Source organism: Bos indicus x Bos taurus, chromosome 13 (genome assembly GCF_003369695.1).
Source record: "Bos indicus x Bos taurus breed Angus x Brahman F1 hybrid chromosome 13, Bos_hybrid_MaternalHap_v2.0, whole genome shotgun sequence".
NCBI classification, from domain to species: domain Eukaryota; kingdom Metazoa; phylum Chordata; class Mammalia; order Artiodactyla; family Bovidae; genus Bos; species Bos indicus x Bos taurus.
Window position 1 is genome coordinate 8,757,940 of NC_040088.1, and position 20,085 is coordinate 8,778,024.

General features: G+C 57.1%; 1 protein-coding gene across 4 annotated transcripts; it reads left to right on the forward strand.

Annotated features, from left to right (window-relative positions):
* The first annotated feature begins 212 nt into the window (after positions 1–212).
* On the forward strand, positions 213–20,053 carry ZNF335 (zinc finger protein 335). 4 transcript variants are annotated; one of them, XM_027558395.1, is made up of 28 exons: positions 213–308; positions 980–1,230; positions 2,503–2,743; positions 3,677–3,754; positions 4,008–4,313; positions 4,408–4,536; positions 5,391–5,537; positions 7,265–7,517; positions 7,595–7,775; positions 8,682–8,794; positions 9,561–9,579; positions 9,723–9,839; positions 9,925–10,001; positions 10,083–10,243; positions 10,980–11,212; positions 12,072–12,165; positions 12,292–12,386; positions 15,227–15,486; positions 16,318–16,429; positions 16,551–16,925; positions 17,532–17,674; positions 17,757–17,911; positions 18,043–18,146; positions 18,241–18,318; positions 18,528–18,611; positions 18,703–18,768; positions 18,851–18,932; positions 19,023–19,441. In XM_027558395.1, the coding sequence occupies exons 2-28, from the start codon at positions 1,030–1,032 to the stop codon at positions 19,148–19,150; spliced, it is 4,032 nt and encodes a 1,343-aa protein (XP_027414196.1). In that variant the 5' UTR covers positions 213–308; positions 980–1,029; the 3' UTR covers positions 19,151–19,441. The 4 variants fall into 4 exon arrangements, 3 of the variants coding, with proteins under 3 accessions (XP_027414196.1, XP_027414195.1, XP_027414197.1); XR_003513970.1 differs by lacking the exon at positions 213–308 and adding an exon at positions 19,961–20,053 and having other exon boundaries at positions 640–1,230; positions 19,023–19,396; XM_027558394.1 differs by lacking the exon at positions 213–308 and having other exon boundaries at positions 582–1,230; positions 19,023–19,443.
* The last annotated feature ends 32 nt before the right edge of the window (positions 20,054–20,085 follow it).

Consider the following 20,085-nt stretch of genomic DNA (forward strand, 5'->3'; position numbering starts at 1 on the left):
CAACAGTGACGTCACATAGCCACTCCTCTGTGTTCCTCCGCCCTGAGATAAAGTAGCTCCTAACCATAGAGGATTCTTCCACTCATACTAAGCGACATATAAAATCTCAGATTCTCTTACGACTCTATTATGATTTTCAGGCCTCGGGGCTACCTTCCAGAACATTGGAAGCCTGTCTTTCTCCGGCCCGGCGTAGGAAGTAGTCCCGGCCTCAGGGAGGTCGATGGGTCCCTCCGCCGCGGGGGGGAAGAGGATGGCGACCTCGTCGATGCCGGAGTCGGAGAGGAACACCGCTACGAAAGCGTCAGGTGAGCTTCGGGGAGAGTCAGGTCGCCACACCGCACCCTGCTAGGAAGCGGGGCCACACTGCGGGGAGACCCGGCGGCGAGGTCCCGGGCCGGCGGGGCTGTCCGAACAGGGCCCCGGGGTCCCAGGCCCTTTAGTCGCTCTCGCACTTGCCTGAGCGGAAACCCGGCGCCGCCACAAGATGGCGTCGGGCCTGGAGCTCAGGCAGCGCCGGGGACAGCCCCTAGTCGCCAGGCCCCGGAACCGTCTCTGTCAGCCCCCTCCGCATGGGCTCCAGGGGAGGGGGGAGCAAGCCACTGACCCTGGGGGCCTGCGGGCGGTACCACCGACCCTCCACCCGGGGGGACTCGGGGGCCGGAGGGCTGAACCACTGAGGCCACACGGGGACCGTAGAGGGAACCACTCTGCGGGAATTGTGGAGGGGAGGAGAAAAGGGTCAAGATTCCCCGCCACTGACCACCCTCCCGAGGATGAGAGAAGGGCCGGATCCTGGGAGGCTAGGCTTCCTGGTCCTGATTTTCCAAAGCAACCCGTCGCCGTATCCTAGAAAGCCCCGCCCCGTCGGCGACTCAGTGTTTGCATCTGCGAAATGGGCACATGGGCGCAGCTGAGTGGGCCGCGGGGACCCGGAATGAGGCCCACCGGTTCCAGCCCCGGTCACCTCCTCTCACAGAGTGAAGGCCCCGGACCTTGGGCCCCCCTGTCAGGCAGCCTTCCGAGCCGATGGAGGAAAACGAGGTGGAGAGCAGTAGCGACGCGGCCCCTAGGCCTGGCCGGCCCGAGGAGCCCACGGAGAGCGGGTTGGGTGTGGGCACCTCGGAAGCCGTGTCGGCTGACAGCAGCGACGCCGCGGCCGCCCCGGGGCCAGCGGAGGCCGACGATTCCGGCGTGGGGCAGAGCTCGGACCGCGGCAGCAGCTCGCTGGTATGGACCGCGCTTGGGTGGAGGCAGCGACCGCAGGCAGCAGTGCTTGGCAGTCAGGGGGAAGGAGCCAGCAGGCTTGCTTGTAGCTAATAATTGGTTTATGGTTTACTGTGCCCCAGGCCCCATGCCAGGCCCCTAGCATGGGTTTTCTTATTTAAACCTCGTACCTTGTAAGGCACATACCACTCTTTCCACATGTTACAGAGAAGCAAACGGGCACAGAGTCAGGATTCAAATCTAGGCTGTGGGCTGCGCTCTCCACTGTTGCCCTGGTTCACATCTTGGCTCTTCTGCTGATTCACTGGGAGATCTCGTGGAGCCTCAGTCTTCTGTCTGTAAAATGGAGCAGAAATACCTACTCCTGAGGGTGCTCCGTTGTGAGCTGCCACCAGATATTTTCTTGGAAACGCTTTATAAAATAGTCTCATGGGTCTGCCACCTCCTAGCTCTGTGGTCTTAGATAAGCTCCTCAGGCTTTAGCTGTCAGTTTTCTCATGTGTAAAGTGAGAATAATAAATGTTTGCCTCAGAAAGGTTTTTTTTTTTTTTTTTTTTTTTGAGGGTTAAATGAATATATGCAAAGCAATTAACACGGGGCTCAACACTCAGTAAATACCCACACCCTCACCACTGTCATTATTTGCCAGATAGTGATCATTTTCAGGACATCACATCATAGAGGTACACAACAACAGTCTCCACCTGGGGCTCCAGGGATTTCATTGGGTCAGCAGAGATGGGCTTGGCATGTGCCCAGCTTGTGCTCGACCCTGGGGTTACAGCAAGAGGCAAGAGAGATGTGGTTCTGGCCCTGATGGAATCTGACTTGGGAGCCATAATACTGCATAGTGAACCATCAAGTGATGAGGGGGACACGGGCAACTAAAATGCTGAGGATAGAGGGGGTCCTAACTTGGCCTTGGGGGTCAGGGTCAGCTTCCCAGGAGAGGTATCAGCTGAGTGTCTGAGTAGGAATTAGCCATGGTGTGATGCTATGAAGCGTTTCAGGCAGAGGGAACAGCTCATTGACAGCATGGTGAAACCAGCCTCACCTGACTTTTGTGTGGGGACAGGAGACATGGGGCCTTATACCTGATCAGACCCAGGGCCCCTGGGGCTTGTTTTGGGGAGGCTCTGTGACTAGAGGGCTTCTCCCACTGGTCTTCTGTGTGTATGAGGGCGTTGGGTGGCTCTACTCACCATGTCCTTGGGCCCTTAAGGAGCCCCATCCCTGGCTCCTAAGCTTCCTCTCTCCCTGTTTCCTGACCCCCAGGAGGAGGTATCTGAGAGCAGCTCCACCACAGACCCCCTGCCCCATGGCTACCTCCCTGACTCATCTTCTGTTTCCCGTGGGCCAGCGGCAGGGGTGATGGGTGGCCCCCCAGCCCTGGTGCACTCCAGTGCACTGCCAGACCCCAACATGCTGGTGTCCGACTGCACGGCTTCTTCCTCGGACCTGGGCTCGGCCATTGACAAGATCATCGAGTCCACCATCGGGACCGACCTCATCCGGAGTGAGTCAGGCCATCATGGGCAAGAGTTCCCCTCCAGGGTTTCCCTACAGAACCAGCTGTGCGGACTCAGGCAGATAACTTTATCACTTTGAGGTTGTAACGTGGAAGCAGCAACCGCATCTCATAGTACTAAATGACATGAGGATTGACCTGACTTTGGGGCTTTTCTGGTGGCTCAGATGGTAGAGTCCTGCAGTGCAGGAGACCCGAGTTTGATCCCTAGGTCAGGAAGATCACCTGGAGAAGGGCATGACTACCCACCCCAGTATTCTTGCCTGGAGGATCCCATGGACAGAGGAGCCTGGTGGGCTATAATCCATGGGGTCGCAAAGAGTCAGACATAACTGAGCGATTAAGCACAAAATACCTGACTTTGCCCTGGAGTCTGTTCTAAACACTCTGCCTGCAGCAGTCAGTCATTGGTCCTCTTGGTAACCCTACAAGGTACATGCTATTATTGTTCTCACAGCCTAGGTGAGGCAGCCGAGGCACAGAGGATGTAAACAAGCATAGCCGCTGCGTCAGCAAGTGTTGGGCCATGAGCTCAGTCTGACTCCAGAGCTGGTGCTCATGATTTGCCAGACTATTTTCTACCATCAGTGATCTGTGTAAGGGTCGTAGCACTTGGAAAGGCCCTGAGGTGGTCTCGAAAGCCAGTCCTAAGAAAGTGGTGCAGCAGCTGGGCCTTAACCTTAGAGGAGACTGCAGAGGAAAAGAGGGAGACCTTCCAGGTGTAGTGGTTAGAGGCAGATAGCTATGGACTGGCTGCGGGGCCAGCATGTCACACGTCCCAGACCTCCCAACAGCCTTGCCCTGGACGGGAGGTGGGTCACGGGGCAGCCGATTTCACAGTTGCATGGGTGAATCGGAGTGAGTGTTGGCACTACGGTTGTCCTTATCAGCTGGGCATCCGCTCCTCCTGTCTTTGCCTAGGCTGCATCACCGTGACCAGTGCGGAGGGCAGCGGGGCCGAGGCCACACGGTACCTGATCCTGCAGGGACCAGACGATGGTAAAAGCACAGCACTATGCCCAGGGAGCCCTGCCGTGGGTGGGGGTAGGACAGGCAGGCTCTGCCGCAGACTTACTGTATGATCTTGGCAGGTTAATCCGCTGCCCCTGGCCTCTCGGTTTCCCCATGGTTACTATGGTGGGCGTGGGTTCTAGGACCCCTGAGCTTGCCTGGGAGGGGCAGCGGTAGCTCATGGCCAGTTTCCCTCTCCATTTCCCTCTGATTCCCTCACCACCACCACCACCCCTGCCAGGTGCCCCCATGGCGTCACCAATGTCCAGTTCTACCCTGGCCCATAGCCTGGCAGCCATCGAGGCCCTGGCTGATGGCCCCACATCCACGTCCACGTGCCTGGAGCCACCAGAGGAAGCGCAGGGTGGGCCCAGCTCCCCGGCGCAGCCACCCCTGGGTTCTGGCACCGAGGAGCCGGACTTGCAGAGCCTGGAGGCCATGATGGAGGTGGTGGTGGTGCAGCAGTTCAAGTGCAAGATGTGCCAGTACCGGAGCAGCACCAAGGCCACGCTGCTACGCCACATGCGGGAGCGGCACTTCCGCCCAGGTGCGTTGATAGCGGCTGGCCTGCCCGCCTGCACACATGGAGTGCCAAGAGTCAGACTTGACAAGCTTGTTGTACCCTGCTTCCCCACCCCCAGCAGTAGCAGCTGGTAAGAAGGGGCGTCCGCGCAAGTGGGGCAGCTCAGCCCAGCCCCAGGAGGAAGAGGGCCCAGAGGAGGAAGACGACGATGACATCATAGATGCTGGTGCCATCGATGACCTGGAGGGTAGGCTCCCAGACCTGCTGCCCTCCCACATCTGCATATACTGAGCTCCCTCTGGCCCACATGAAGGGCCAGGAAAGCGGAATTGGCACAGGCGCAGCCAGGAGTGCCTCCAGCATAAGATAAGAGGAGTTGGGGCTTTGGGACCAGGAGCTTCATGTGCAGTTATCCAGACCGTGCACTGAGAAACAGCACTGTGTCTAAGGGTCACATCCCATTTGTCTAGCAGAAACAGAATGCAAGCCACATGTGCACTTTTTTAGTAGCTGTATTAAAAGTAAAAAGATGAATTTAAAGTCAGTCATATTATATTTTATTTACCTATTACGTCTAAAATCTAATTTCAGTATGCAATCATTATAAAAAATTTTTAACAAATTACTTTTTTTTCATTCTAATTTTTGGTAATCTGATGTGTATTTTATACTTAATTATATCTTAGTTTATGCCTCAGTTTAGACTAGGTACATTTTGTACGCTCAAGAGTCACATACAGCGAGCAGCTCCTTTAATGGGTAGCATAGTCATACTTTGTAGACTTGAATGACTAGACTCTTTTTTTCTAAACAATGACTGTAAAGCGTATTGAGGAAGGGGCACTTTTTTTCTGATTCACATTAAGGTACATATGAGCTAATGGTAGGTGTTAGGAATGGTCCAGAGAAAGGACTGCAGGGCCTCAAAGATGAGGTCAGCTAGGGGAACATCAGGAGGGCTTCCTGGAGGCGGCATCACTGTTGGGTTTGGAAGGAGGAGCAGGCAGAGATGGGGAAGTGGGCCTCTTTCCAGGAAAGTTGGCAAGGGGTCAGGGCTGAAAGGTCAAGGCTGCAGCCCTCCTTCTCTTGCTTTCCCCACAGAAGACAGCGACTATAACCCTGCAGATGACGAGCCCCGGGGCCGGCAGCTGCGGGCCCAGCGCCCCACCCCCAGTACCCTGAGACCCCGCAGGAGACCTGGCCGGCCCCGGAAGCTGCCTCGCCTGGAGACCTTGGATCTCCCAGATGGTGAGAGTGGGGCCTTAGGGGTACGGGTGGGGCCCAGGGGTGGCCTCGTTCCCTGCTTGCTTCCGTGGAGCCTGGGGACAGAGCATGCTGTGCAAAACAGCAAGTCTCAGACCCACCGGGATGACCTGCCGGCCTCCGGGTAACGGGGAAAGCCCTCCCCTTCCGAGCTCGAGGGTTAAGATACACCAGCTGTCCGATAAGGCTTTTCGGTGGGAAGCTGTCACAGCATGGAAATTGGAATATTTACAACTGAGCTAATTATTATCAAAACAAGAATAAGTCTGAGGTTTGAGACAATGTCAGAGGAGCACGGACTTGGAGCGTGACAGGCTCGGGACAGGGGAGGCTCCCATGGACAGAATGCCAGCTCTGCCTCCTACCAGCTATGTGACCTGGAGTGGGTTGCTTTGCCTCTTGAATCGCTCCTTCCCTTATTGTGAATGAGGTGATGGTGCCTGTCTCTTAGGGTTGTTTTAAAGCTTAAATAGACATGCCAGAAATACAAGGTCTTGGTTTTTGTACATGCAGTAGTGTGTGTGGAGGAGTGGTTATATTTTTTTTAGTGTTCTTTTTCTTCTCTTCATTTTTGGCTACACCTCATGGCATGTGAGACCTTAGTTCCCCAACCAGGGATCAAACCCACACCCCTGGCATTGGAAGCACTGTGTCTTAACCCATGGACTGCCAGGGAAGTCCCTAGTCGTCTTTGTAAAGTAACTTTTTACTGAGGTTTATGTTCAGGAAAGCACATGTATGCTAACTGCACAGCTCAGTGCATTTTAAAAAAATTTTCTGTATGTGTTTATTTTTGGCTGTGCTGAGTCTTCGTTGCTTCGAGGGCTTTTCTCCAGTTGCGATGCACAGCCTTCTCATTGCCGGGGCTTCTCTTATTGCGGAGCACAGGCTCTAAGGGCTTCAGTACTTGCCGCACGCAGGCTCAGTCATCGTGGCTCCCGGGCTTAGAGCATAGGCTTAGTAGTTGTGGTGCAGGGTTTAGTTGTTCCACAGCATGTGGGATCTCCCGAGATCGGGGATCGAGCCTGTGTGCCTTGGCATTGGCTGCCAGATTCTTTACCCAGGTCAGTGAATTTCCACAAGTGAATACACCTGAATATCCTGTTAGAAACAAGATGTTACCAGCATTTCCCATAAAATATTTTGGATTTTTTTAACATGTTTTGAATTTTTAAAACATTACAGTGAAATACTGTTAGTGTTTTTGAATAGGCAATGTATTCTGATGTTTTGATAACAGAGGCTTTGCAACTGTGCTGTGATGTCTCCCTCCCTCCCTCCCATCTGCTCTTCAGGCTCCCAGCCTCCCCTGGGAAAACCAGTGATTAAGTGTTGCTGTTGCTCCCCAGATCTTAGAATGTCCCTGTGAGGTCACAAGAGCAACAGTTACCTCCCTTTGACAGATAGGGGAAAAGGAGACTCAGAGAGGGGCGGGGCTTTGCCTGAGGACACACAGCAGATTGGTGACTGAGTTCAGCCTGCAGGCAGGTCTTCTGGCCGGAAGGTCCTGGCTCTCCCAGTGCTGCTCCAGACTGTCCCGTTTAAGGCGTGCAGCTGACAGCTGTAGGAGGGGATGCTGTCTGATCATGGCTGCCTGCATCTGTCCCGCAGCCTGCTGTGCCCATCAGTGGTCTGGACCATGTGTGTGGGGGTGTATCTTGACTGGCCTCTTGACACACCTGTCCACATCTGTCGTGGTGTGTCCGTGGCAGGTGTGGAAGGAGAGCCTTTAGTGAGTCCACAAAGTGGACAGAGCCCTCTGGAGCCACAAGACCCCGAGGCACCCAGCTCCTCAGGGCGGGGACGCCTGGTGGCCCTGGGCAAGGCCAACCGGGCCCCCGTGGAACCCAGTGTGAGCCAGTCAGATGCGAGGAGCGCGGCGGCATCCTACCAGGATGAGGCTGACGCCCTGCCCCGCCGCCGTGGTCGACCCTCCAGGCGCTTCCTTGGCAAGAAATACCGCAAGTACGGGCGCCGAGATGAGGGCTGAGGGTGGGGAGTGGCAGTCTGGCCCTTCCAGACCTCCTCCAACATCCTCCTAGCAGGTACTATTACAAGTCACCCAAACCGCTCCTGCGGCCTTTCCTGTGCCGCATCTGCGGCTCCCGCTTCCTGTCCCACGAGGATCTGCGCTTCCATGTCAACTCCCACGAGGCCGGCAACCCCCAGCTCTTCAGGTGCCTGCAGTGCAGCTACCGCTCCCGTCGCTGGTCCTCACTCAAGGTGTGGCAGGGGGACCGGGGCAGGAAGGGACGCTGCCTGGGAGAAGGCCCTGAAGGGGAGTGGTGGTGACGGGCCCCTTCCTGCCCCATCTCCAGGCCGAGGGTGTCCTTTTGCAGGCTGCACACTACAGAGTCACATCATGTCTTAGACTTGCCTAACCACCAGCACACCTGGCAGGTGGCCGGAAAGCTGCGTTAATCTCCTTCACTGTGTTAGTCTCCAGCAGGTCCTTTTCATCATCTGCCCAGAGGTGCCTGTGGGCCTGCAGCAGCCGGAGCCTGCCTTGTATCTTGTAGATGCTCTGATGTCATCCTCATGTAGCCCAATGAGGTCTTAAGTGTCAAGAGTCCCATTTTTTTATTATTATTATGTTTATTTTTGGCCGCGCCGGGTCTTCATTGCTTTGTGTAGGCTTTCTCTAGTTGTGTGATCGGGGTCTACTCCTCATTGCGGGGCCCAGGCTCCAGGCATCAGGCTTCATAGGTGCGGCACACTGGCTTAGTTGCTCTACAGCATGTGGAACCTTCCTGGCCAGGCACTGAACGTGTGTCCCCTGCGTTGGCAGGCAGATTCTTATTCCACTGCGCCACCAGGAGAGTCGAAAGGTCCCATTTTACTACCCAGGGAGCTGCAGCTTGGCTTGGCCAGAGTGAGGTGGAACAGGCCATCGTGGGGGCTGGGGATACCTTGAGCTCCAATGGCCCGAGTTTTGCACTTTCTGCACACACGGTGCTTCCTCCCTCAGACTGGGCCTAGAGGTTATTCTCTGGACCTCGGCAGGAAGGGTGGGGAGCAGGTATTGTTGCAAGGTGCACTGGGGAGGGACAACTCTAAGGCTGTGGGCACAGGGCAGGTGGGCAGGAAGGGAGGTTATGCTCCAGCCCTATCCTTCTGCCTGTCTCCCAGGAGCACATGTTCAACCACGTGGGCAGTAAGCCCTACAAGTGTGACAAATGCAGCTACACTAGCGTCTACCGGAAGGACGTCATTCGGCACGCGGCTGTGCACAGCCGGGATCGGTCAGTAGGGCTGGGGAGGCAGAGGCCCGGGGTGACGCCAGTTCCCACGTACTGAGCCCCTGCTCTGGGTCAGCCCCTTCGCAGCCCATGACAGACCTGGGAACGGCAGGACAAGTCGTCCCAGATCACTCGGCTCAGAGCAGGGCAGTGGGGGTGCCTAGAGGTCTCTTACTCAGTCTCTTTCCTGCTTCAAGCTTTGTAAATTGGGGACTATCATTGTCGAGGTGGTTAAAGGAAATCGTGTACCTAAAGGGGCTCAGAAAAGGATCTAAAGCCAGTTCTCTGTTATACCTTTTTTTTCTTTCTCTTTGGCATGACTTGCAGGTTCTTAGTTCTCTGACCAGGGATTGAACCCAGGCCCTAGCGGTGGAAATATCAAGCCCTAACCATTGGACTGTCAGGGGATTCCCTCTTATAGGTTTTTCTTTAAAAATATAAATAAAAAGGAAGGAGGAGTCCTTTGTCCGCATGATATTAGGGATACCAGGTTGAACAAGCACTTGGTTCAGCAGCTCTCTACTGCTGCATAATTTCTCAGAGTTTTTAAAACACAAATGTGTTTTGTGACAGAGAATGGCTTGTTTCTAAAGCTAAGTTGCAGAACTTACCACACACCTCTTCACATTTTCTCCAGCGAGCTCCAGTGGGGGAATGCCCTTCTCACAGAAGGGGGCTAGGATCAGGGCTGAGACTGGGTCTGGTCAATGGGAGAGGGTGGGTGGGCTTGGGCACGTGATGGTCTGACTCCTGCGTCTTTCTCCCCTAGGAAAAAGAGGCCAGACCCGGTGAGTCTGGGGCTCAGGCCTGGGAAGGGCGCCTGCTTGTGGGCTGCCTGCGGGGTGGAGGGGCGGGGGCGGGAGGCTCAGGCACTGGCTCACCCTCCCTGCTTGCCTTCTATGTCCACCCGTCCCCTTCTGCCCCTTCCCAGACCCCAAAGCTGAGCTCCTTCCCCTGCCCCGTGTGTGGCCGTGTCTACCCCATGCAAAAGAGACTCACTCAGCACATGAAGACACACAGCACCGAGAAGCCCCACATGTGCGACAAGGTGGGTGGGGCTGAGTGCAGGGCTGGGGCGTGAGGGGGCCTGCTGGGGGCCGGCTCTTTCATCTAACCCACCCCACCCCCTGCAGTGTGGAAAGTCCTTTAAGAAGCGCTACACCTTCAAAATGCACCTGCTCACGCACATTCAGGCTGTCGCCAACCGCAGGTACACCCCCGAAGAGCCCCTGGGGCTGCAGCGCCCCGCTGTGCCCCACTGCTGAGCTCTCTCTGCTCCAACCACCTCCAGGTTCAAGTGCGAGTTCTGCGAGTTTGTTTGCGAGGACAAGAAGGCGCTGCTCAACCACCAGCTGTCCCACGTCAGCGACAAGCCCTTCAAGTGTAGCTTTTGCCCCTACCGCACCTTCCGAGAGGACTTCCTGCTATCCCACGTGGCCGTCAAGCATACAGGTCCGGCTGGCCCCACCCCTCAACACAGCAGGGCTCCGTAGTGGAGGCTCGGCTCTGTCTTGTTAGCCATCCCCCCACCCCCAAGCCTTGGCAGCCCCAGCTCTTCAGTGGAAGGGAATTGCCACCCCACCCCACCCCACCCGGGACTGTCGCTCACCTAAGCTCAGATGAGCTCAGCCAGCTCCTCTCTGTATGACCCGGGGTCAGTCTTTGCCCTCTCTGAGCCTTTCTTAGCTGTGAAAGGAGAGAATCAGATGTGCCAACCCTGTGGTGGTCATAAAACCATTTGTTCCCTGAGCCCTGTCCATTCTGGGCACTGGGACTCGAGACGGGTCTTACATAGGCCCTGCCCTCACCAGAGGAAGCCATAGAAGATGGATGGCAGAAGTTGCCTTTTTTTGGTGCCTGGCCCTCTGGCAGGCACACCAGGGAAGGCTAGAGAAAGGGAGCCAGGGCTGCCCTTAGCTGGATTCCCAGCTCCCTGTGGGGAAGCAAGTCAGGAAGAGAGGTGTGTGGTCACGTGACCTTGAACTGGGTGCTCGGAGGAAGGCCGTGAGTGCAGAGGGAGACCTGGCTGGTCTCTGTCCTGCCCACCAGCAAGGACAGAGTGTGCTTTCCCTGCGCTTGGGAGTGCGGTGCTGGGAGTCAGTCAGCTGGAGAGGTCCTTGGGGTCGCAGAAGGGTTCCCCGAGGGGGGGGGCGGGCGACTCCAAGGCTGCCTCCTGGTGTGCCTGCAGGGGCCAAGCCCTTTGCCTGCGAGTACTGCCACTTCAGCACGCGGCACAAGAAGAACCTGCGGCTGCATGTGCGGTGCCGGCACGCCAGCAGCTTCGAGGATTGGGGGCGGCGCCACCCCGAGGAGCCCCCCTCCCGCCGCCGCCCCTTCTTCTCCCTGCAGCAGATCGAGGAGCTGAAGCAGCAGCACAGCACGGCCCCTGGGCCCCCCGCCAGCTCCCCAGGACCTCCTGAGGTAAGCACAGGCAGCGGGTAGAAGGGGTGGGGGACATGGGCCGCGAGGCCATGTGACGCCGCCTCCCCCAGCCCCAGGATCCTTGTCGGCATGTGGGGTACAACAAAATGAGCCCTGCCTCCCTGGACGGGGTGAAGGGTGGCCGAGGGCACAGAGATGCTGTCCCTAAGCTCTGAGGAGGGGTGGGCTTCCCAGTGCTAGTAATAGAGAACGAAGTGTCAGGAGCCAGGTCGTGGCAATAGTTTATTCTTCTCTCACACAAAAGGAGTCCAAAGGGGAGCAGCCCAGGGCTGATGTGGCAGCTCCCTGGTCAGTCATCAAGGACCAAACTCTCTCAATATATCTTCCTACGCATATGATTCCCGTTTTTGTGGTTGCCTCATGGTCCAGTGTAGCTGCAGGAGCTCCAGCCTTTCTCACCATCCCAGATAAGAAGCAGGAGGAAGGGATGGGGGAAGAGGAAAAAGGATGCGTGCCATCTATCCATCTTATCTTCCTCATGAACTTTACCAGAAGCTCCTGCTTAGCCACATGGCCAGACTTTATCCAGCTGCAAAGCAGGCTGAGAAATACAGTCTCGTGGCTGAGTATGTTGCCTGCCCGCTCCTAGCCCCTAAGGATGGACCACCACAATGTGCTGGCAGAGCATAGAGGGGCTCTGGAGTCAGCCAGCCTTGTGTTCAAGTCCCAGTTCTCCTCCTTACTAGCCGGGGGATCCTATGTGGAGCTGGTAAATACCTTGAAGAGAGTAAAGATCAAACAAGCCAATAGATGTGAAGTGTCTTACACTTCAAGACACAGGAGGTGTCTTGAATCTGAGCTGCCCCCTGTCACCCTTGGCCATATTCTCACCCCGCAGATCCCCTCAGAGGCTGCACCTTCCCAGTCCCCTGAGACCCCCCCACTGCTCTGTTCTGACACCTTGGGTGGCGCCACCATCATTTATCAGCCAGGTGAGTTCTGCGGAAGAGTGGCAGCAGGGACAGGGCTCGTGCTGGTCGGGGCCAGAAGCTGGTGGGGAGGGGGCTTGGGTGCCAGTTTTCCAGCCCTTTCTAAGGTTCAGGTTCCACCCGACCCAGGGACTGCGGAGTCTACAGCCGTGGCCACGCAGACAGCCTTGGACCTGCTGCTGAACATGAGCACTCAGCGGGAGCTGGGTGGCACAGCCCTGCAGGTGAGCTTCTTCCCAGCCTGGCTGCACTCTGGGTGTCAGCTCTGCGCTGGACACTGGGAGCGGAGGCAAGTGGTGAAGTAGACATGCCCTGCCCTCAGGGAATTCGCAGGTAGTGGGAGATGGATCCACTGGACCCCAGTGGGCGGATGCAGGGGAGGGAGGCCGCTATGCCAGGGAGGCCCCAGGAGACCAGGGAGGGCAGACGGTCTCCCGCTCCACACCCTGGAGTCACCAGTGACACCCAGCGCACTGAGCAGTAAGCACCACACTGTGCTCAGGGCTCTGAACTGGCTTCCCAGCTAGCCCAGCGCCCTCACTCCGTGCCACCTCCCACAGGACAAAGGCTCCTACAGCTTTCTCCAGCTCTGACCTCTCACGGGGTTCACGCGCCTTAAACCCAGCACGTCCTCCCCCAAGTTCATCATCTTTACTTCTCCTCGCTGCGCCCAGCTGCCTCCCTGGACCTCTCCATGCTTCTCTAAGGCAGGGAAAGGTCTGTCAGCACCTCCTGTCTCTTAGCCTCTTGGAAAGATGGAAACCGTGTGTTTGAGATGTTAAATTCCAAGAACTTGGAACAGTAACATGCTGCCAGGGGGACAGAGCTCCGTGGAGGAGGGAGCCTGTTTTGAACCTGGAAATCTTCATAGGGTTTAGTTTGCATCATTTGGGGGTAGGGAGAAGTTTTTGATTTTTAGATAGTTCAGTGTATCAAGCTTTTATAGTTTTTGCTTGTGGTATCATCCTTAGAAAAGCCTCTTCACCTCAAGATCATATAAACATGCATTGGTATTTTCTTCTTAGCGTCTCATTTTTTACACTTAAATCTTTACTCCACCGGGAATTTATTTTTGGTGTATGCATAAAGGTAGGGGACTAACTTTATTTTTTTTCCCCAAAGTTGTCCAGTGCAGTAGATCGAATCCTCTCATTTCCCCAGTCATTTGAAACATCCCCTTTATCAGTAGATTTCCCTGTGTTTCTAGACAGGGTCTTTTCTTTTGATCTGTTTGCCATTCTCATGCCAGTATCATACATTTTGCTTTGTTTCTGTGATTACAAAAACATATGCTTGTTTTTGTAAACCCAAAATGAGTGTTAAGAAATGTTCTCTTCAGAGGGTGAAAATCTTTAAGTTTGCTCCCCTCCCCTTCATTTCCACTGTTAACAGGTTAATAAGCATTTCTGCAGAGTTGTGTCCAGGTGCTCGGTAACACAGAGACCTTTTGATCTCTAAAAAGTGGGATCATGGCATCTGCACTTATGGACAGGCTAGCTCTTCTTCCCTCTGCAGCCTGGCCGCATGTGTCCACTCCTTCCTGGCGTCTCCGCCTCATCCTGTCATGGGGGTGTTCTGAAGCGCATCTTGTCAGTCCTTCATGTGTGCACGGTTTCCAGTCTTTCAGGAGCTCAAGGCAGTGCTTCCATGAACATGTATTTCCAGGTGTTCATAAACATGTATTTTAGTGGTGGGGTTAAAAGAAGCCTCCTAGAAACACAATCAGTGTGTTCCACCCCAAGCGTGACTCCTAAAGTGATGTGTCAGGACTTCCCTGGTGGTCTGGTGGCTTAGACTCCTCGCTTTGAGGGCACAGGGGCCAGGTTTGATCCCTGGTCAGGGAACTGGATCCCACATGCGGCAACTAAGACCTGCTTCAGCCAAATAAATAAAAATTTTAAAAATGAAAACACATGTCATTACATGACTGCTACTAGAGTGTGCTTCCCCACTGCCTCGCCAGTGCTGCACGCCAGTCTTTACCAGGCTCTTCATGTCACAGACACGTGTCAAGACCTTAATTGATAACTTTGTGATCACAAGAGAGATTGAGTTTCTGTATGTTCATAGACCACTTTATTCTCTCACTTACCTGCTTGTAAATTATTAGTCGTCTTATCACTTTGCAAGGGCTCTTTGTATGTACGGAAGCTCCACCTTTTATCTCTAATATGCATTGTTAAATGCCATCCCCCCACCCCAAGTGTCTTTGTTTTCTGGTCTCATTTTCTGATTCATGTTGCTGTAAGTTTTAACATCTTCCGTCATGATTAGGAAAATCTCAACCGAAGGATTATAGAAATACCTGTATTTTCTTCTAATCGATCTTGAGTTTTATTTCTTATGTTTCAATCTTTAATCCATTTGAAGCAGACTTTGGAGTAAGATGTGAGGTAGAGCTCTGATGTTTGTGTTTTTTTACTGGTTTGTCACTTGTTCTTCTACCTCAGGATTTCTTAACCATGGCACTTTGGGCTAGATAATTCCATGTTGGATAAAGCATCGGCCTGCAATGCAGGAGACCCGGGTTCAGTCCCTGGGTTGGGAAGATCCCCTGGAGAAGGAAATGGCAACCCATTCCAGTATTCTTGCCTGGAGAATCCCATGGACAGAGGAGCCTGGCAGGCTACAGTCCACTGGGTAGCAAAGAGTCGGACACGACTGAGTGACTTCACTTTCTTTGGCTTCTACCAGCCAGGGCCCAGTATCCACCCCCCACCCAACTGTGACAATCAAAACTGTCTCGAGACATTACCCAATGCCCCTACGGGGCAGTAACACTTGATCCTGTCCTTGTTAAGTCTCTCCAGTGTCCCTAGGGGGCAGTACTGCTCTATCCTGTCCTAGTTAAGTCTCTCTCCAGTGCCCTTAGGCGGCAGTATGGCTCTATGCCATCCTTGTTAAGAGTCTCTCCAGTTGCCAGGAACACACAACTGGGCTTGTGTCCATGAGTGGTGGAAGCACTGGATCCGGCTGGAGTGTGGGCAAGCTTTGAGTCCCAGAGATACAAAAGGACCTCGAATGCCAGCTCCTGCCACCAACCCCACCTGTCATGCCATTGCAGGTGGCCGTGGTGAAGTCAGAGGACGTGGAAGCGGGGTTAGTGTCCTCTGGGGGGCAGCCCTCCCCAGCAGGCACCACTCCCCAGGTGGTCACCCTCCACATGGCAGACCCAGGAGGCAGCGTGGCCGCCGAGAGCCAGCTCGCGCCCCCTGACCTGCAGCAGATCACCCTGGCGCCTGGGCCGTTCGGCGGGGCTGGCTATAGCGTCATTACAGCCCCCACCGTGGAGGAGGGCACTTCGACTCCCGGCACGCCTTACAGGTGAGCCCTGCGGCCGTTAATAGGTGTGGTGAGGGGAGCACCCCGCCCACCCACGCCTAGTTCGAAGGAGGTAAAACTAATGCATGTAAACGACTGGGCTGTAGGGGTGTGGTGTCCCTCACGGGTTAAGTAAGGGCTACTTAAGAAATTCCAGGCACTTGACAGTCGTGGACTCGGGTAACCACTCCTGTGGGGTGCCTGTTCCCCTCACTTTACATGTGAGGAGGGAGTGCAGTAGCGCCCCGAAGGTCAGACGCGCTGTGGATCTGACGCGCTGTGGATCTGAGCCTGGCCTGTGGGCCACGTGCTCCTGGTTCTGGATCCCTGAGGTCTGGCCATTTCTGACCTTCGTCACACGCTCGGGCTCCTCCGCGACATCAGAGGCCCCACCGCTGCACTTGGGTTCTTCTAGGCTGAGCGAGTCTAGGGTAGAAATGTTCATTTTCCATGTTCACTGAACCCCTGGGCCATCGGAGGAAGCCCTGAATTCCAATATGGGATGGGAGTCAGGATCCCTGCTTCCCCCACTCACCCTCTCCTCCTGCCCCGCTTAGTCAGACTTGGGCTTGATTCCTGGAGTCCTTCATCTCATCACTCCATGCCCGTGAGGGGGTGGGGATGACCACTGCTAAGCTGGACGGTACACTGGACACTTGGTCCCTGCTTGTGAAAAAGGCAGCGGAGGTCCGGCTGGTAAAGGGAGGAGCCCAGGGCCGGTCTGTGGTGGCCGTGGTCTACTGTGAAAGGAGGGCTCTCCCAGGGGAGAGGCTCCCGTGGCCCGCTAGTCTCCCCTGGAGCTCTGCTTCCCACTCCTGGCATCTGTGCCCACAGCGAGGAGCCCCCGGGGGAGGCAGCCCAGACCGTGGTCGTGGGTGACACCCTGAAAGAAGCTGGCACGCACTTCATCATGGCAGCCGACGGGACCCAGCTGCACCACATCCAGGTGAGGCTGGAAGGGGGCCAGCTCCGCCCTCGCCCATCTACCCGCCCCCTGCTTCCGGTCCCTGCCCAGCCCCGCCCCTCCGCACCGCCCTTTTCCCTCACGTCCCGCCCCCTCTCCACAGCTGACTGCAGACAGCTCCATCTCCTTCCCAAGTACGGAAGCCTTGGCCTCCGGCGCCAAGTGGCCCCTCCTGCAGTATGGGGGGCTGCCCAGAGATGGTCCTGAGCCCCCGGCTCCAGCCAGGACCCACCAGCCAAGGGACCCTCAGGGCTCTGCCTCCCCACCTCCTGCAGCCAGCAAACCCCTGGGCCTGGTAGTGCCCCCCTCGCCGCCATCTGCAGCTACTGCCTCATCAAAGAAGTTTTCCTGCAAGATCTGTGCCGAGGCCTTCACCGGCCGAGCAGAGATGGAGAGTCACAAACGGGCCCACGCCGGGCCGGGAGCCTTCAAGTGCCCTGACTGCCCGTTCAGCGCTCGCCAGTGGCCCGAGGTCCGGGTAGGTGCCCTGTTTCTCTGCTGGCCCCTGTCTGTGTAACAAAGCTTGACTAAGCACCCTCCATGCCGGATCTTCCGCTCCCCACTGGGCTCAGAGGTGACTCAGCAAGGCCCCAGCTCTCAGGGGGCTCAGTCTGGTGGGGAGACACACCAGGCGGGGACTGACACCAGACAGTGTCCCCAGGGTGAACGCAGCGCACACACACAGGAAATGAGTCACGTGGACTTGGGGTGCTGGGGGGACTTCCTGGAGGTGATGGCTGAGCTGGGTTGGCAGGAGCAGAGGGGTGGTACCGTGAGGCAGCTGGGGAGACACGAGGGAAGTTCCGGGGACTCCATCCCGAGAAGGACCAGTTCTCAGTTCTGACTGCGTGCTGAATCCTCACACAGCTCTGTGTGGGGGGCGGGCAGAGCCGAGTGTCAGGGCTGGGGGTGACCTTTAGAGGCCCCTCTTTGAGCCAGTACGTTTCACAGGGGTGACCTGAGGGGGAGCAGGGATGGGCTGAGTGGCCTCATGATGGAGCCAGCGGGGTGGCAGCAGACTGAGCACAGGTCTGTTGCATCGGAGCCGTCTGTCCTGAGCAGCGCTGCCCCACCCCGCCCGCAGGCCCACATGGCACAGCACTCGAGCCTGCGGCCCCACCAGTGCAGCCAGTGCAGCTTCGCCTCCAAGAACAAGAAGGACCTGCGGCGGCACATGCTGACCCACACCAACGAGAAACCCTTCGAGTGCCAGCTCTGCGGGCAGCGGTGAGGCTTGGCGAAGCCTGTGGGGCTGCTGGGCCTGCGGAGGGTGGGGGGGCGCCCCTGAGCCTGCATCGTCCTCCCTCAGCTTCAACCGCAACGGGCACCTCAAGTTCCACATCCAGCGGCTCCACAGCCCTGACGGGAGGAAGACGGCAGCCCCCACTGCACGGGCCCCAGCCCGGCCCCCCACGCAGACCATCATCCTCAACAGTGATGACGAAACGCTGGCCACACTGCACAGTGAGCAGGACCCCGGGGTGGACCTGGGACTGGAGCCACTGCCCCAGCACACACCCTTGGGCTGGGGTGGAGCCGGGCCATGTCAGGTTTCCCTGGAACCCCTGAGTGAATGTCCCCCCTTTTCTGCCCAGCTGCCTTCCAGTCCAGTCACGGAGTCCTGGGTCCGGAGCGGCTCCAACAGGCACTGGGCCAGGAACACATCTTCGTGGCCCAGGAACAGACAGTGAGCAATCCGGTGAGAGCCTGAGTTTGGGGGCCCTGCTGGCGGGTTGGGGACAGGGGTGGGGGCACCCAGAAATCTGAAGCTAGAGCTGGCCTGGCCATGACAGGAGGAAGCCGCCTACATCCAAGAGATCACCACGGCAGACGGCCAGATGGTCCAGCACCTGGTGGCATCTGACAGCCAGGTGAGCTGCCGCTGCTGACCACCCGGGCCGGGGCGCCCATCCTCCCCCCAGGAGGAGGGGGGACAGTACTTTGCAAATGACCCCTCTGAGGGTCCATCCTTGCAGTTGCCATTGCTGATGGGGTGGGTGTCCCCAGCCACTCTGCTCTGCCTTCCTCGTGGAGCTTCCGGGGGGTGGGCTGTCAGCATCTGCCTCTTCTCCCTTCTCAGGTACAGTACATCATTTCCCCAGACGGAGTCCAGCAGCTCCTTCCCCAGGAATATGTGGTGGTGCCCGAGGGCCATCACATCCAGGTAGGCCAGGCCTGGGGCAAGGCCAGGGGAGCGGGGTGGAGAGGCGCCGACACCTCCTTCCAGGATCACTATGTGGGCTTCCTCTCTCCAGGTACAGGAGGGCCAGATCACGCACATCCAGTATGAGCAAGGGGCCCCCTTCCTTCAGGAGTCCCAGGTAGAGCCCCTGGGGACCCAGGGGAGCAGAGGTCCAGGCAGGGGGCCTGTAAGGCTGTGTCTCACTGGCTTCTCTTCTCCAGATCCAATACGTGCCTGTGTCCCCGGGCCAGCAGTTGGTCACCCAGGCCCAGCTCGAGGCTGCGGCACACTCAGCTGTCACAGGTACAGGGCTAGACCCCGAGGGTCTTGGGGGCCTGGGAGCCAGGCCTCATTCCTGGGCCTCAGGTCACCGTCCTCTCCCCTCCCCGGCAGCGGTGGCCGACGCTGCCATGGCCCAAGCCCAGGGCCTCTTTGGCACAGAGGAGGCGGTGCCCGAACACATCCAACAGCTGCAGCACCAGGGCATCGAATACGACGTCATCACCCTGAGCGATGACTGAGCGAGCCCCAGGAGCCCAGCACAGACCGTGAATGTTGATGGGGCCTGCCCTGCTGGGGGTGGAGGCCCATGGGGACTCCCTCCCTGCTCCACCTAGGATCTCCAGATACTGAGCAGCCAGCATCCTGTCACTCCTGGGGAGCCAGACCTGTGCTGCTGGGGTTGCGGACAGCCATGGGCACCAGCCAGGACACGCTGGGGGCCCCAGCCTGCAGGCAGGCTTCGGGAGAGAAATTTATTTTTGTTGGTATGTACCCACTGGTCTCTCAGGCTCAATAAAGGGACCAGAGTCTAGCCGTGGCCCACTCCCTTTGTCCATGTGCTGCTACAGCTGGAACCAGGCAAGGCCTTAGGAAGCAGGAAGAGGAGCCTGTTAGAGCCCACGAGGGTGGCACTGAGGTGGGAGCTGCCCGGCCAGAGGTGCACCCTGCCCCGCCTCTGTAAGTACAGTGGCCCAGGAGGGCAGACTCGTGGGGCAACAGCCTGGTACCGAGAGACGGCCAAGCTGAGGAAAGTGGACAGCACCTTCAGGTGCTGCTTCCTCCCCAGCCCCAGGGGCGCACTGGCCCCACGCCTCAAGGTCCTCCGCGCACAGCCAGGTACCGGCACCGAGGCCAACAGAGCCCAGGTGCCCTGGAGCCGCACTTCCTCCTGGCCCTTGACCGTAAAACAGCCGGCTGCCCACTCAGTGGTGGCTCCAGGCATCTAGGTTTCTACCAGCCCTCCACTCCCCAGGGGTGTCAGTGAAGCTGCTGCTGGCTGTGGGAGCTTGGGGCTTGCAGGTGGTTGACGCTGCCTCTGGACCCTTCAGACTTCCTGGGCACAGCAGGATGAGAATCTAGATCCTGGAGCCCGGGGCCAGGTGTGAAGGCCCAGAAGTCACGAGAAGGTGCGCCTGGATGTGCAGTGGAGGGCTGCGGTCCTGCCGAGTGGCTC